The sequence below is a fragment of the Macaca nemestrina genome, chromosome X (assembly GCF_043159975.1).
Source record: "Macaca nemestrina isolate mMacNem1 chromosome X, mMacNem.hap1, whole genome shotgun sequence".
Taxonomy (NCBI): domain Eukaryota; kingdom Metazoa; phylum Chordata; class Mammalia; order Primates; family Cercopithecidae; genus Macaca; species Macaca nemestrina.
In genome coordinates this window covers 24,569,951-24,584,801 of record NC_092145.1, presented here as the reverse complement: position 1 = coordinate 24,584,801, position 14,851 = coordinate 24,569,951, and the positions used below count along the sequence as shown (strand labels likewise).

The 14,851-nt window shown below is 45.0% G+C and overlaps 1 protein-coding gene across 5 annotated transcripts in view; it reads left to right on the top strand.

Moving 5' to 3' along the window:
- Positions 1–12,298, top strand: part of LOC105481443 (Rho GTPase activating protein 36) — a 31,541-nt gene extending 19,243 nt beyond the window's left edge. Inside the window, exons 1-12 of one of the 5 annotated variants that reach the window (XM_011741071.3) lie at positions 1,108–1,171; positions 4,142–4,300; positions 5,539–5,604; positions 6,111–6,346; positions 6,592–6,784; positions 7,006–7,061; positions 7,295–7,445; positions 8,000–8,148; positions 8,325–8,501; positions 8,741–8,838; positions 8,971–9,077; positions 11,037–12,298. In XM_011741071.3, the coding sequence (XP_011739373.2) occupies position 1,171; positions 4,142–4,300; positions 5,539–5,604; positions 6,111–6,346; positions 6,592–6,784; positions 7,006–7,061; positions 7,295–7,445; positions 8,000–8,148; positions 8,325–8,501; positions 8,741–8,838; positions 8,971–9,077; positions 11,037–11,194 (1,551 nt within the window). In that variant the 5' untranslated portion in view covers positions 1,108–1,170 and the 3' untranslated portion in view covers positions 11,195–12,298. Of the gene's footprint in view, positions 1–1,107; positions 1,172–1,405; positions 1,480–4,141; positions 4,301–4,469; positions 4,489–4,845; positions 4,950–5,538; positions 5,605–6,110; positions 6,347–6,591; positions 6,785–7,005; positions 7,062–7,294; positions 7,446–7,999; positions 8,149–8,324; positions 8,502–8,740; positions 8,839–8,970; positions 9,078–11,036 lie in introns of those variants that run through there. The other 4 variants (XM_011741066.3, XM_011741065.2, XM_011741070.2 and 1 more) reach the window with 4 other exon arrangements.
- Positions 12,299–14,851: the final 2,553 nt, after the last annotated feature.

Sequence of the window (14,851 nt, the reverse complement as noted above, 5' to 3'; positions counted from 1 at the left end):
ATGCATTTTGGGAGGATGTGAGAAACAGGCTTGATGCCATTCAAGTGTGTTTCCCCTTTTTGTATTGATGGAAACTTGATTTGTGCCTGTCCGCTCTTTGTTCAAATTCTTTCTCTTGGTATCTGCTAATATTCTTGCCCCTTTACTGATCCAAATCAAATCATGTGTGTGTGTGTGTGTGTGTGTGTGTGTGTGTGTGTGTGTGTGTATTTTGCTAGTGACAATGTAGAATTGGATGGTTTGAAAGAGAAACAAATTTTGAGACATACAGGCATTTTATTAATCTGAATAATAACATTTGAAATATTAACCTATGCAGTTAGTTTTTCTAAATTTTATAAGATGATTTTTTAAATACTTGACTCTGATGAAATTGGAGAATGAAGAAGAAAGAGCTATTCCTCAAAATCTCCTAAGATCTCTTTACATAATTCAAATTTAGTGGAGATTGAACAGAGTAGGTTGTTCAATGGATTGATACAAATTCTAATTTTATGTAATTACTTTTGAAACATGATTTTTTTTTGTAAACTCCGGCCCTATGCAAAGAACCTTCAATATTAACGTGTTTATTAAAAACCAATGCTAAATATCACACATAATATTATTAATTCAACTCTCAGACAACCACTGAAATGGATACTGTGTCATTTCACCATTTTATAGAGAAGACCACTGAGACTCAGAGAATTCAACTGACTTTCTTAAGATCACACAGCTAAGAAATCTAGAGCTTGGCTTTGAACTCAGTTCTATTTGGCTCTAACACCAGTACAGGTATTTGTCTAAAGATAGTGTTTCTGCAAATGTTTTAAATTCTAGACTGAAACTGAGCTGGTTTGCTTTCATCTTCCTTTTGAATCTCATGGTCACTTCAGGCTAGTGCCATGGTATACTGAAGAGGTCAGGGGAAAACACTTTGGAGCAAGAGAGGTCTCTTGGCACCTCTTTCCTGTAGGGAGCCTCCTTTTGTGTTCAGCTTGAAATGTCAGGCCTGAGGATGAGTATTCAAACCTCAAGAACCTGTTATGTGCCTCTCTCATAGTGCTAAAGCCTGCCTACTCATTCCCCCTCCCCACTCCACCCATCTGTTTCTTGTCTGGGGACATTGGTCTTCCTAAATCTGCTTCTGTATTGTATGCTACTGGCAACTTGAGAAGGTTGAAAGCAAGTAAGGCTATGCCAATTTTTCTGGTAGAATTGTAGCATATAACTGCTCTTAAGTTTAGCCCTGTGTGCTGGAGCAGGGAGGCAATGACAAACGGTTTATTCTAAGGCCTTTGATTTCCTTCGGAATTGTAAGCATCTAGGCTGACTCATCTCTCAAAGGCTTTTTTTCTCTCTCTCTCCTTTTGGGGCTGTTGTTGATTGGGGATTTTACTGTTTGTTCTTACCTTATATTTGGGGGAGAGAAGGGACTGATTTTCATCTTATTTTTGGGTGAAAGAATCAGCTCTGCTCTTTGGATGATCAGATCTGGTAAGCTTTGATAAGAAGAAATAACTGAACCTCCAAGACAGGTACAAAAGACATCTGGATTGGGGAAAGGGAAGAGGGGAGTAATGTTAGAAAAATTAAGCCACAGCTAGGCTGTGTGTCTCAGAATGAGACCCTAGATTAATAGGCTCTGGACCTGCTATTTTGAATGGGGGATTGCTAGAGGCTTAGTCTGGAACTGTGGTTAAATGCATGTGCCTTTGGTTAAAATGGTCACTTTGCAAGTTGCAGTTTGGTGGTTGGGGTTAGGTGTTCATTTTGGGTCCAGGGGATGGAGCTTTGCAGTTGAAGCTTTAATAACTATGCTAGGTGTTTTCCTCTTGGCTTAGTTCAAAAGCCATAGGAAAACTCCTCATCTTTTCTCTTACTGCACCTATTTCTGACATCTGTGATCCTGGCTATTAGGGAAAGTGGGCAAAAGAGTTTTGGAGACAAAATTCAAGGTATGGTTTATTTGTTTGTTTGTTTGTTTTTTGGACAGAGGATAGCTCATCTATTTAGATTATTGCATGATAAACCCTTACTTTTCTCTCTCAAAGCTGCATTGCGTGATCTTTGAAATTTAAGCTCCCCACCCCCCAAATCATATATAGAATGTCATTGTAGATTCCATGGGAAATATACATTCAGTAAAGTAGTATGTAACTACTTCCTTTCTTGGCAAAAGGTTTAGTTCCCCATCTCCTGAATTATCTTCTCTATCAGGAACCAGCCATATTTACCCAAACCATAAACTTGGGAGCTATCCTAAATTGTTTTCTTTCCATTGCAATTAAAGATGTTCCCTAAGCCCTGTCAGTTCCATCCATGAGATTCGTCCCCTACTCCAGCCCTAGTGAGACTGACTTGTGTCAATATCCCTTGCCTCTTAGCTCATCTACCTACTTCCAGCTCTCTACCCAAAACAGGCTTTTTCATGGCTTTCTGTGATTTTTCCAAGGTGCAACCCTGACTCTTTCACTCCCTGCCTAAAACCCTATTGCCTTCAGGAAAAAGTCCAACTCTTTAAGCTGGCTTATAGGGCCATCCATGATCTCATCCCTGCCCATCCAGATTTATCTCCTTCCAGTCCCTTTATACAGCTTCAAGAATATGACAATCTCTCTCGTATCTCTTTTCCTTTGCACAAGCTGTTCTCTCCGGACGCTCCCCTCCTCTGTCTCCAGGCAAACTTAGATGTTTTCTCCTTTCAGCTCTCACAATACTTTGTTTATATCTTGGAGGTCTAACATCACAAGGTTTTGTAAATTGTTGCTAACCTGTGTATCTCCTTCACTGCACTGTTAAATCTTTAAAAAAAGAAATAGTATCACCTTGTTCATCCTTTGAATCTTTGGTGCCTGGCACAAAGTGGGCAATTAATGCAGGTGTTTTTTTTTCTTTAATGAAGGAATGAATGAACAAATGAGTAATAGAGAATGTGCGGGAAAGGATGCTGTGTGAGGTGCAGGGGCATACCCCGTGGGGGATGCTTTGTAGTCTGGAAGTAGTGTAAGATAGTGGGCACCATGGAGAAGGCACATATAAAATAGGTTTTACCATTACGCTAAGACAGACTCCACTTTGATCACCAATTCTGTTTAAGGAGTCTCACTAGAAATGGTCTGGAAATGATGTTTGTTGGTTTTGGTATAAATGATTTTTTTATGAAAAAGTAATATAATCAAGTTGTACAAAGTTTGGTAAATAGAGAAAAGGCAACAGGCAAACAAAATCTCACCAGTTAATGCAAATGCTGTTAGCATTTGGGTGAGTTTCCTTCAGTCTTATTTTTATGCATGCTTTTCTTCACATAGTTGCAATCAAAATTAATACAATTCTGTGTTTTGTATTTGTTGTTTAAAAACTCTGTAAATGTCACTTTAATGATTGCATAATTTTTCCATACTGTGGCCATTACAAAATTTATGTAACTAATATCATTGCTGGGCTAACTTTTTTTCCCCTTTTTTGTTACTATTATGGTTTATGTGGATATGCTTTTCCCTCTCTGTAGGAAGATTTTATTAGGATAGATTCCTAGAAGGGGAGTTACTAGGTCAAAGGGCCTGGGGACGATTTTTGGCTCTAGACCCTCGTGTTCAGTTTGTTTTCTGGAAGACTTGTATGAATTTGCAGCTCTCCTAACCTAGATGAAAGTCCCCTTTTTATCCAACCTGGACAGCATCGAGTACCATCAGGGAAAGAAAAAAAAAAAAAACCTCTAAAAACATTCTAATTGATTAATTAATGGAAAATACTTTTTAATTTTTGTTTCAAAGTGCTTTTGTTAAAAAATGTTTTTCTCTTTTATTTTTTCTTCATGTTTTCTCTCTTCGTACTTTTTTTTTCTAATTAGGTTTTCTTTTTCCTGGACTATCTGTTAAGGGCTGATTTTTTGAAGTTGAATTTTTTTTTTTCTTTTTTAGCAAAAGCAACCAGAGGCTGCTCTGCTTGAGGGTGAAGCCGCCTCCCAGTTTTCCCTCCCCCTCTACCCCCACCCCCATAGTTCTCTCCACCAGGTCCAGTGACAATTGGATGATGCAGCCTTGATAATCATCCGATTCCAGAATGGGTGGCTGCATTCCTTTTCTGAAGGCAGCAAGGGCACTGTGCCCCAGAATCATGCCCCCTTTGCTGTTCTTGTCCGCCTTCATTTTTTTAGTGAGTGTCTTGGGAGGAGCCCCAGGACACAACCCCGACCGCAGGACGAAGATGGTATCAATACACAGCCTCTCCGAGCTGGAGCGTCTGAAGCTGCAAGAGACTGCTTACCACGAACTCGTGGCCAGACATTTCCTCTCCGAATTCAAACCTAACAGAGGTAAGCTGTACCCCGGAGTGTGGCATCCTCGCCTTCGGGAGAGTGGACCCTCCGGGCAGGACGGGGCGGATTAGGGGTCTAGGAGGGAGGGAGGGGCTCACGCCTGATCTCGGACTTGGTCAGTTCTCCTGGCGTCTGGGGAACTGAAGAAGCCGGAGTTGAAGGCTGTTTGTTGAATTGCGGAAGGGGTAAAAATTAGTTGAGTTTGGTCGAAGGCTGGGGGTTGAGGGGCAGTAAGACAGAAGGCAGATATCAGGGACAGACAGGTGGACAGAGGGCCGGTGAAGAGACAGACGCACCAGGTGCGGTGCGAGAATAAGGCAGAGCGAGACGGAAGCGCAGAGGGACACTCTGGAGAGAACTGGGAGAGATAAAGACAGCGCGATCGAGAGACAGAGAGTAGAGGGAGATAGCGAGACTGTGTGAGAGAGAGACGCTCCTAGCCGGGCGGTGAGCGGGAGGGCGGTGCGGGCGCGGGGGCGGCGGCAGGAGGTGCGCGGCCAGCGCTGCCCACCTCAGCTGGCTGCCGGGGAGCGAGCAGGACGCGGCGCAGGACGAGGTTCGAGCGCACCAGGGAATCTCAGGGGTACGCGCGCGGATTTGGCAGCGGAGCCCAGGCGGGTAGCGCGGACCCAGGCGCGCCCCAGAGGTATTGGAAAGTGCTGGGGGTGGCAGCTTCGCTAGGCGCACACGGCGAACGCAGCTTGAATTGAGTGAAGCAAAGGGCTAGGAGCCCCCGCTGGCAGTCACTGATGCCAGATTCGGAGTGCGGGGACAGCCAGGTGTCGCCGCTTCTCCTACCGCAGCGCAGGGAGCCGACGGCAACCTGGTGCGAGCGCGCCCGCGGTAACTTGGCGACCCTCACCCGCGGTGGCGCTGCAGGAGAGCCCCTCCCTCCCTTCTCCTGTTGTGTGATCTGGGGGCTTTAGAGCCCCGGAATTTATGTTTTAAGTGTTGTATTGAGGGACTGCGGGTGCGTAGCAAGATGCGCGGTGCGCACGTGGCGCATTAGATTGTCTGGTTTGGTTAAATTCTTGGAGTCTGATACAAGTGAGATAAGCTTGGCCTTGTTAGGTGGGGAAACTGAGGCTCACAGAAAGCTAATTACTTTTCGCCCGCTGGACAGAACTCGCCTCTTTGCCACCCCCTCCCTCTGCTGCAGGTCAGTGCGTTGGGATATTTTAGTCACTTATCAAGTCCTATTTGTAAGTGTATCTTTTCTTTTTCTCTTCCCGTAGCTTTGCCTACTGACCGTCCGAACACCTTGGATAAGTGGTTTCTGATTTTGAGAGGACAACAGAGGGGTGAGGGGGCTCTTGTATTTTCTTTAGAAAAGAAATAGAGTGCTAACCTCCTGTGTAGTGTGGCCCTGGCTATTGGAGACTGGGAGGCGTCCACCGTCCCAGGAGACAGTCTCTTCAGCTCCCAAACCCCACAGGGGGTGATATCAGGAAATGGCGCAGTAGCTGTAGGTGCTTGGCACGGTCCTCTCAGACCTTTCTGGTGGACTCAGCCCACACAGATAAACCCGAAGAAATCGCCCTCTTTGCCTCAAGGTAGTCACCCCCAGGGAAAATTTAAGGCAGGGACCTCGAGCCTCGTCGGGGTGGTTGAGTGGAGCTGAGTCCTTTCGCCAAACCACTGCGGGGTCTTTTTGGCTAGCTCCCCAGGGAGGGGCGCTGCGGGTCTGGAGAGGTGGGGTTGGCTGCGAGTGGTTGCTGGGAGGAGTGCTACAGCCCCTGCATTTCCTCCGGATTTAAGCGCTGCGAGGCTTTGACGTTTCTCATTCTTTCTCTCCGTGGCTCCTCAGCTGTATCACTCAAGACATTTGGCATTCGCCTGGAAGAGGTCCTGGTGAACGAGTTTACCCGCCGCAAACATCTTGAACTAACAGCCGCGATGCAGGTTGAAGAAGCCACCGGTCAGGCTGCGGGCCGTCGTCGGGGAAACGTGGTGCAAAGGGTGTTTGGCCGCATCCGGCGCTTTTTCAGTCGCAGGCGGAATGAGCCCACCTTGCCCCGGGAGTTCACTCGCCGTGGGCGTCGAGTGAGTTAAACCCTCCAGGTTTCAGGCAGGGGCCTCTCCTGAGGTATGCAGGAATGTGAGGCCGGAGGGTCAAGGCCTGTGCCCTCAGAGGCAGGGGGGAGCTGAACACAATATGTTGAAGTGCTGTCCTTGGCTTGCCACAAAGGGAATGTATCTTGTTCTGAATGTCATACATACAGTACTCAGGAAGGTCCTAATTGACTCTCTTTATTGCCCATTTTAAGATAATCTGGATTTCTCCACAGGGTGCGGTGTCTGTGGATAGCCTGGCTGAGCTGGAAGACGGGGCCCTGCTGCTGCAGACCCTGCAGCTTTCAAAAGTTTCCTTTCCAATTGGCCAACGACTTCTGGGATCCAAAAGGAAGATGAGCCTCAATCCGATTGCGAAACAAATCCCCCAGGTTGTTGAGGCTTGCTGCCAATTCATTGAAAAACATGGTAAGGGTGCTGCAAATGGGTAAATCAAGGAAGGAGGCAAAGGGAAAGGAGGGATGTTCTAGAAATGGGGGGAGAAAGGAGGTCGAGGATGAAGGGCTTGGATAACATTCCCCTGACACCCAGTGGAGGTCGGGATGCGGGGGCGGGAGTGGGGGGAAGAAGGGAAATGCCATGGGAAAGGGATTCAGAGATGCTTAGCATCTCCTGGTCTTTTCTTTCAGGCTTAAGCACAGTGGGGATTTTTACCCTTGAATACTCCGTGCAGAGAGTGCGTCAGGTAAATTGGTTATGTTTACATGTTTGTTCCTCCAATAAGAAAGAGCAGGAGGAGGTGGGGTTCCCCCATAGACCTGACTACCTGGTGGGGGGAGGAGCAGGGTCTTCTTTGCAGCCCCCAGGCCCACCATATTGCCAGCTACTTCCACTGAAGCCTGGAACCTGTTGAAGGAATGACCAAGATGGAGCCCCTGGTGGGCCAGGCAGATAGTCCATGTCTTCTCCTTTTCCTAGCTCCGTGAAGAATTTGATCAAGGTCTGGATGTAGTGCTGGATGACAATCAGAATGTGCATGATGTGGCTGCACTCCTCAAGGAGTTTTTCCGTGACATGAAGGACTCTCTGCTGCCAGATGATCTGCACATGTCATTCCTCCTGACAGCAAGTGAGTCTTCTGACCTCCCTACTAGGGCAAGGAAAGGAAATATTATTGGGGTCTAGGGGTTCTAGGGACAGAGCTCAGGCTGGAGGACTTCGAAGAACTAAGGCAGAATGAACATAAGAAGATGAAAAAACCTCTCCAGAATATATACACTTACTATTTGTCAATTAAAAATAAAATGTTAATAAAAAAACTTATTTGGGTTACTTTCTTTGTATTTCAAAATGTTCCATTATAAGTCTGTTGCTTGGATATTTCTCTAGAGCTTCTTGAAGATGTGTGTGCCCTCTCAGGCCAAAAAAAAAAAAAAAAAAAAAAAAAAAAAAAAAAAAAAAAAAAAAAAAAACCAGGTTCTGTAGAGGAGATCTGGTTTTTATGGGAGCACTTCTTGCTTTCAGAGTTCCTGAGCTCAAATGCTTTGGAAATGAGCAAAGGCAAGATGCCTGGGTACTTTCTCCATAACTGCCAGCAAGTTTCAAGCAGAATCTCACCTCCCTTGGTATCAGTCTGTGGCCAGGACCATCCCCCTGAGACAGTCCCTGTTTTCCTTCCTCTAGCTTTAAAGCCCCAGGATCAGCTTTCTGCCCTGCAGTTGCTGGTCTACCTGATGCCACCCTGCCACAGTGATACCCTGGAGCGTCTGCTGACGGCCCTGCATAAAATCACGGAGAACTGCGAGGACTCAATTGGCATTGATGGACAGTTGGTAAAAAGATCTGGGAAAGAGTAGTGAAAACTGTAGTATGGGACATATGTGGGAGTATATCAGCAAGAGGGTGGATGGAGAGGAGAGAGAGAAACAAGAATAAAAAGAGACATATTCATTTGTACAACTCCCAGTACTACCTCAGCGTCAATCACTTTCTGCTTTCCTTTACCTAGGTCCCAGGCAACCGTATGACTTCCACCAACTTGGCCTTGGTGTTTGGATCTGCTCTCCTGAAAAAGGGAAAGTTTGGCAAGAGAGACTCCAGGAAAACAAAGCTGGGGATTGATCACTATGTTGCTTCTGTCAATGTGGTCCGTGCCATGATTGATAACTGGGATGTCCTCTTCCAGGTAGGTGCAAGTTTTGGATGCACTTGTTTTACACATCCCTCTCCTGTTCACAAGGCAAGGCACAGTTGTACCTGCATCTTTAAGGGTAGCCAAAACAGGCAGCCACAAAATCATCCAGTCTAGAAATTCCTCCCACATTAGCTGGCCTTGGTACCTTTAGTACTGGGTACCTGAAAGAGATGAGTATAAATGAAAAGGTGCTGTGTAATGATGGCTAATGTTGCTAATTCTACCCTCAGGTGCCTCCCCATATTCAGAGGCAGGTTGCTAAGCGTGTGTGGAAGTCCAGCCCGGAAGCGCTTGATTTTATCAGACGCAGGAACTTGAGGAAGATCCAGTGAGTGTTTTTTGGGTTTGTTTATGCTTAGCCTGAAGCACCTTCTACTATGGGGTTTTCCAACTCCCGACCATCCTTATATTAAGTAATGCAAGTACACAAATTGACTTTTTCAAAATCCTTCCCATTCAGGAGTGCACGCATAAAGATGGAAGAGGATGCACTACTTTCTGATCCAGTGGAAACCTCTGCTGAAGCCCGGGCTGCTGTCCTTGCTCAAAGCAAGCCTTTTGATGAAGGTCAGTTCCCTGCTGGAGGTCAGACCCTCGCCAAAGGTCAGTCCCTTGCTGAAGGTCAGGCCCTTTTTGAAGGCTAGGTCGTTGCTGAAGGTGAGCCCCTTGAGGAAGATGAGTCCTCTGAGGAAGATGAAGAGCTAGTATTTGAATATCTTAATCAAGGAGTAGTCTTTGGGGGAAGCTCAAGGTCTAGAAATCCCAAATAACTTTGAGATTCAGGGCCCACATCTTGAAGGAATACCAGAGCTTGGTGAGGAAAATGATGATGATGATAATGATGGCACTTTAAATTTTGATGATCATCCTTCCCTTGGAGATATTCTAGAACCAGATTATGAAATTCCAGAACTCATTGAGATCCCAGACTTTGAAGAAATGCCATATTTTGAGATGGTCCCAGACCTTGAAGGAGCCCCAGGTGTGCAAGAAATCCTGAACCCTGGAGAAAACCCAAACCATAACCTAGAAGAAGGACCAGATTTTGAAGACCACCAAAATCTTAACCTTGCAGAAGTTCCCTATCTTGATGTAATCCCAAACAATGAAATCCCAGACCATGCAGATGCTTCAGATAATGACGAAATCCAAGATTCTGAAGAAGATCCCAGTCTTGAAGAGGTCCCAGCTGTTGATGAAGTTCCAAATGATGAAGCCTCAAATGCTGAAGAAATCCCAGACTATGAAGCCCCAGAGGTAAATGGGATTTCAGACTCTGAAGAAGACCTTGATTCTGAAGAAGTCTCAGCTCTTCATGTGGTCCCAAGCCCTGAAGAAGCCCCTGGTGGACGTGAAATCCCAAATCATGAAGAATCTCCAGAGGTTAATGGACTCACAGACTCTGAAGAAGATCCCAATCTTGGAGAGGTCTCAGGTTTTGATGGAATCCCAAATGATGAGGAAGCCTCAGACACCAAAGAAATTCCAGACTGTGAAGAAGCCCCAGAGACCAATGAAATTGCAGGCCCTGAAGAGGTCCCAGCTCTCCAAGTAGTCACAGGCCCTGAAGATGTCTCTGATTTTGACGAAATGCAAGACCATGAAGAATCCTCAGATGTGAGTGGAGTCCCAAACAACGAAGAAGCCTCAGATATTGAAGAAATTCCGGGATGTGAAGAAGCCTCTGATGTTGGTGGAAACCAAGACTCTGAAGAAAGCCCCAGTCTTGAAGAAGATTCAGTTCTCCATGTGGCTCCAAAACCTAAGGATGCCCAAATTTGCAACAAAGTTCAAGATTATCAGAAAGACCAAGTCAATGCATTTGAAGAAGAAGTTACCACTATGGCTCCAGAAACTGAAGATGTCTCCATTTTCAGTACAATTCCAGACCCTCCACAAGACCTGGCTGTCAACCTTGAAGAAGTCATGAATGTGGAAGAAGTCCCAATGCCTAAAGATTTAGACTCTAAAGAGGTTCAGAATCCAAAGGCAATTCAGTTTCATAAAGATGCAGATGTTGCATTCCCTGTAGATACCACTCTCCTTAAAAAGTCTCAGCCTAGCCAAGTCATGGACTACAAGTCCTCCCCAGAGCTGTTGAAGAGCAACACCTGCTTTCTCTCTTCCATGCAGTGCTGTAAGCTTTCAGCTCTAGCTTTGTTACTCATTTGCTTGGTAAAATTAGTCAGGTTACTTGCAGGGTGGTGGAGGTTATTAGGAGGTCGCCCTCTTACCCGTCTCCTTGGTAGTATTATACATTCCCTCTGAGCACAGGGTATCTGTCTTACTCTTTCTCTTTCCTAACTCAGCTTTTTTCCCAGTTCCCACAGTGGTCCTAGATTCAGAGATCTGTGTTCTGCTGTCAGGTTGTAGTATTCTTACATGTCAAATGCGGATAATCATTCCTGTCCTACCTTCTTGCCTCATACTGTATTTGAAACTCAAAATTAGGTCTTAGTGCCTTGGGTGATGTGCAAAGTACAAGGTCTAGAAACATAAGGAGTTAACATTGTTACTATTTTCCAGGTTCCTCTGAGGAGGCAGCTGTGCCTCCCGGCACTGCCCGTTCCCATGATGATGAGGAAGGAGCGGGTAACCTCCCCATTCTGGAGCAAGACCGCCCATTGCTCCGTGTGCCCCGGGAGAAGGAGGACAAAACTGGCGTCAGCTACTTCTTTCCTTAGATGATTTTCCTTCTATAAGGTGCCAGACAGGGGAAAAGAGTGGGGGTAGATCTGGGATGTCACAGGAAACATTAAGGAGAGAGTTGAAGGTAAAGATCTGAAGGTAAGAGGGAGTTCCACCTGATGCTCGGGTCAGGATGAGACTTCCAAACACACTGCCAGACCCTTCACTGGGGATGCTTGGTCTCTTCAGCTGGTAAAAGCAGAGCTGTTTCTGTATCATGCCCAAGCTCCCCGGTACTACCTTGCCTTTCTCTTTTACCCCTGATCTTGGCTTTCTCTCTCTCTCTCTGCAGACTTCCCTTTAATTGATGTGACATTTGTGGTAAACACCTTTCCCAGGGAACCTCACAAATCTTGAGGTGCTTTCCCTTCCCCAAATGGGATTGCATGATTTCCCTGACTTTCCTACCCTCCTCCCAAGAGCTCAGTTGGAAAGGCCCTCAAGAGGCATGCTAGAACATTAGGTCAGCCTACTGACAACTGACAAAAAATTCATGCGAAATCATGTCACACCAATGCATAGCCGTGTCCCTGCAGCAATTCCACTGCCTTAGGATTTCCCCCTCCAAATTATTCAGACCAATGGCTTGCCAAATGGCTTCTCCCAAAATTCTGTGCAGTTTTGCTCAGGTCACCCCAACAGAGAAACCTGAAGTGTAGATCTAATTAGTGTTTCTGGCATCCAAAGTTAGAGGAAAAATTAGATTTTATTACCTGGATCTGCATTAAAGACAATTGATGTTCACACCCTGTTGTCAGCAAAATAGCTAGTTAGGTAAGGACACATAGTTCCAAGTAGCTAAAGTCACCTGATTATAAATGTTCTTAACTATCGTCTCTGTAATTCCTTTATACAGGACAATACAAAATTCTGGGACATGCTCTGGTAACACACAGATATGGGTTATGTATGACATCCAAAATTACAGCTGATATTCTGGGTAACAACTGCTAAGGTCCATAGAATGAAGAATGTATTGTATTGAGGGATAGAAATTGATCATATAATGGGTAACAACTGCTGAGCTCAAAGATTTGTGATTGTTAAAACCTCTCTGGCATTTAATCATTAATAAACATCTGTATTGTGACAGCAGCATATTCATGGCTTACTGTGTTTTTTTTTCTTTTAATTTGAGGGGTGAGTTGGGAAGCTCTGAGTAGAGAGCTGAAGGGGTAAAGGAGAGGTGAACAGAAATAAAGAGGAAAGGGTGATGTAGAATAAAGAGAAGAAGATGACATGGGATAAAGGGAAGGGGGTGACAGAAATGAGGGGGTGGAGTGATGTGTAAGAAAAAGGAGGGAGTGAAGTGGGAAAAAGGGAATAGGGTGATTTGGGGTAAAGGGGAGGGAATAGAGTAGAATAAGTGGGAGGGGGAGACATGGAATAGAGAGGGAATGACATGGGATAAACGGAAGGGGGTGACATGGAATGAGGGGGTAGAGTGAGGTGGAATAAAGGGGAGAGGATGATATGGAATAAAGGGGAGGGGCTGATGTGGAATAAATGGGGGGTGAGGTGGAATAAGGGGAAGTAAAATAGAATAATGGAGAAGGGCTATAATGGAATAAAGGGAGTGGAAGTATTAATATTAAAGTAGAAAAGGTTAAGGGGAGATGAAGGAGAAGTAGGGGAAGCAAAGGAAGCTTAAGAGGAGTGCCTATAAGGGGGAAGGGAGTGAAATAAATGAGGAGACCACTAGGTATTTTCAACTGAGAAATTCCCCCTGAATCAGTGAAAAATCAAATCCTAGAAACATCGGCAGACATATGACTTCCAAGGGTCAGAGGAAGAACACACTGCTGTCTGATTGATAAGACTTTCAACTTTTCTTGAAAACTTATGGCTTCATGACATACTTGGAAATTTTCCATGTTAGATACAGGGCCTTAGAAAGTGGAATGGTTTGTGTTATTTACTTTTACACATTTTGCTTTAGGATATTTCCTTGCATAGAGCTTTACAAACTGAAGACTTGTAGCATTGTCCCCTCCTACACTAATACATTCTGTAAATAATAATAATCATGATAGTTAACACATGTCAAGGTCTTCCAAAGTGTCTGACACTGTTAAAAACTTTACGTTCATCATTTAATTTAATATTCACAATAACACTATGAAATATATGCTACTGTCATCTTCAATGTATTCTCGAAGAAAACGAGGTACAGAGAAGTTAAATAACCTGCCCAAATTACACAGTTGGTTAGTGGAAAAACAGCCAGTCTTTAAAGCTGGATTGTTTAAACACTAGATTATACTGGCCCATTCATCTTGGGATTTTGCCTCAGACTCAAAGATGCATTGTGATGTCTGCAGCAATTTTTTTATATTGGGGTTTGGACTTTCAACAAGCAAGTTTCAGGTTTCTTCCTTACAGGTCCTTTCTCTCCAGAAAGGACAGGCTATTAGACAATAACTGATATTTCAGGCAGATTCTAGCAGTTATACCTGGGGCTTACAGATATCAGAGGCAGAAGAAAATGTAGGAGCTCACCCATTCCAACCTTCTTGTTATATGAATAGTCACACTAGGGCTCAGACTTGGGAAAGGTCAGAGATCTGGGAGTAAGATTCAGACAGACCTTCTGACTGCATTTCCAGGACTTTACGGGGTCAAAAAAGTAAAATGTGTCCTGTGAAAAGTTTACGTGTGCTTTCATCATTCAGCTTCAAAACAAACCAACCAGATAACAAAGAAGAAAGTAGATTATTTGAAAACATTGCCTTCATTCTCTGGCCTTCCCTGAAACCAGGTTTTCTCCTAATCTTACATTTTTTTTTCCCAGTGCCAATTCCTAACCAGCCCCAGGGACTGGGCCTGAGAGTGGTTGTAGATGTGGGCATTGTCCTTGCTGTTCTCCACACTGTAAGGACCCAGCTCATAGGCTTCCTGACACTCCAAGTCCTGTCCTTATTCTGGGTGCCGCCAGCAATCTACACATGGAAGACTTACCCCATATACCCTGGCCTCACACCTCTCTGACCTTTAACTTCTTAGTACCTTAACCACTCCCAGTCACTTGGCATCACTGGGCGTGGCTTCAACTCCAATATCCCACTGAGGCCCAAATCTCCTAATGAAGGCTGGGTCCATGCCGTTTGCTCTTTGGCTTCCCTGAGGGGTCCAGTGCCCAAAACCTTCCTTTTCTCTTCACTATTTTCCCTGTCCAGCCAAAATTTGGGGCATATTGATTTAGTGTTAACTGCCTCATCATCCCCTTGCCCTCCAAATGCCACATCTGCCCTATTTAGCCCCAGTTTTGGGTCTTTCCAAACAAATGCTTTCTCCGATTCCATAATAACCACTGTGGGAGAAAGGAGCAGCACGCCAAGAATTTCCAACCTCAGCTGGCCCTTCTGGCCACCCTGCAATCCTTTCACGCACCCCAGGTCATCTCTTTCTCCAATTTTCCTCTATCTGTACTCCAAGTTTTTTCATCACTCCTCTCAAACAACAGTCCCTTTCACTCTACCCTCACCACACCCCATACAATGGCTCAGACTCCTACTTCATGAAGGAGATTGAGGCTAACTTCAGCTCCTTGCCCCTACACCTACAAAGGTCTTTTTGGCTTCACTAACTCTCACTTCATATTGCATAGCACTACTTCTTATTATATAGCACTCCTTCAGCGTAGAAGTTCCTAT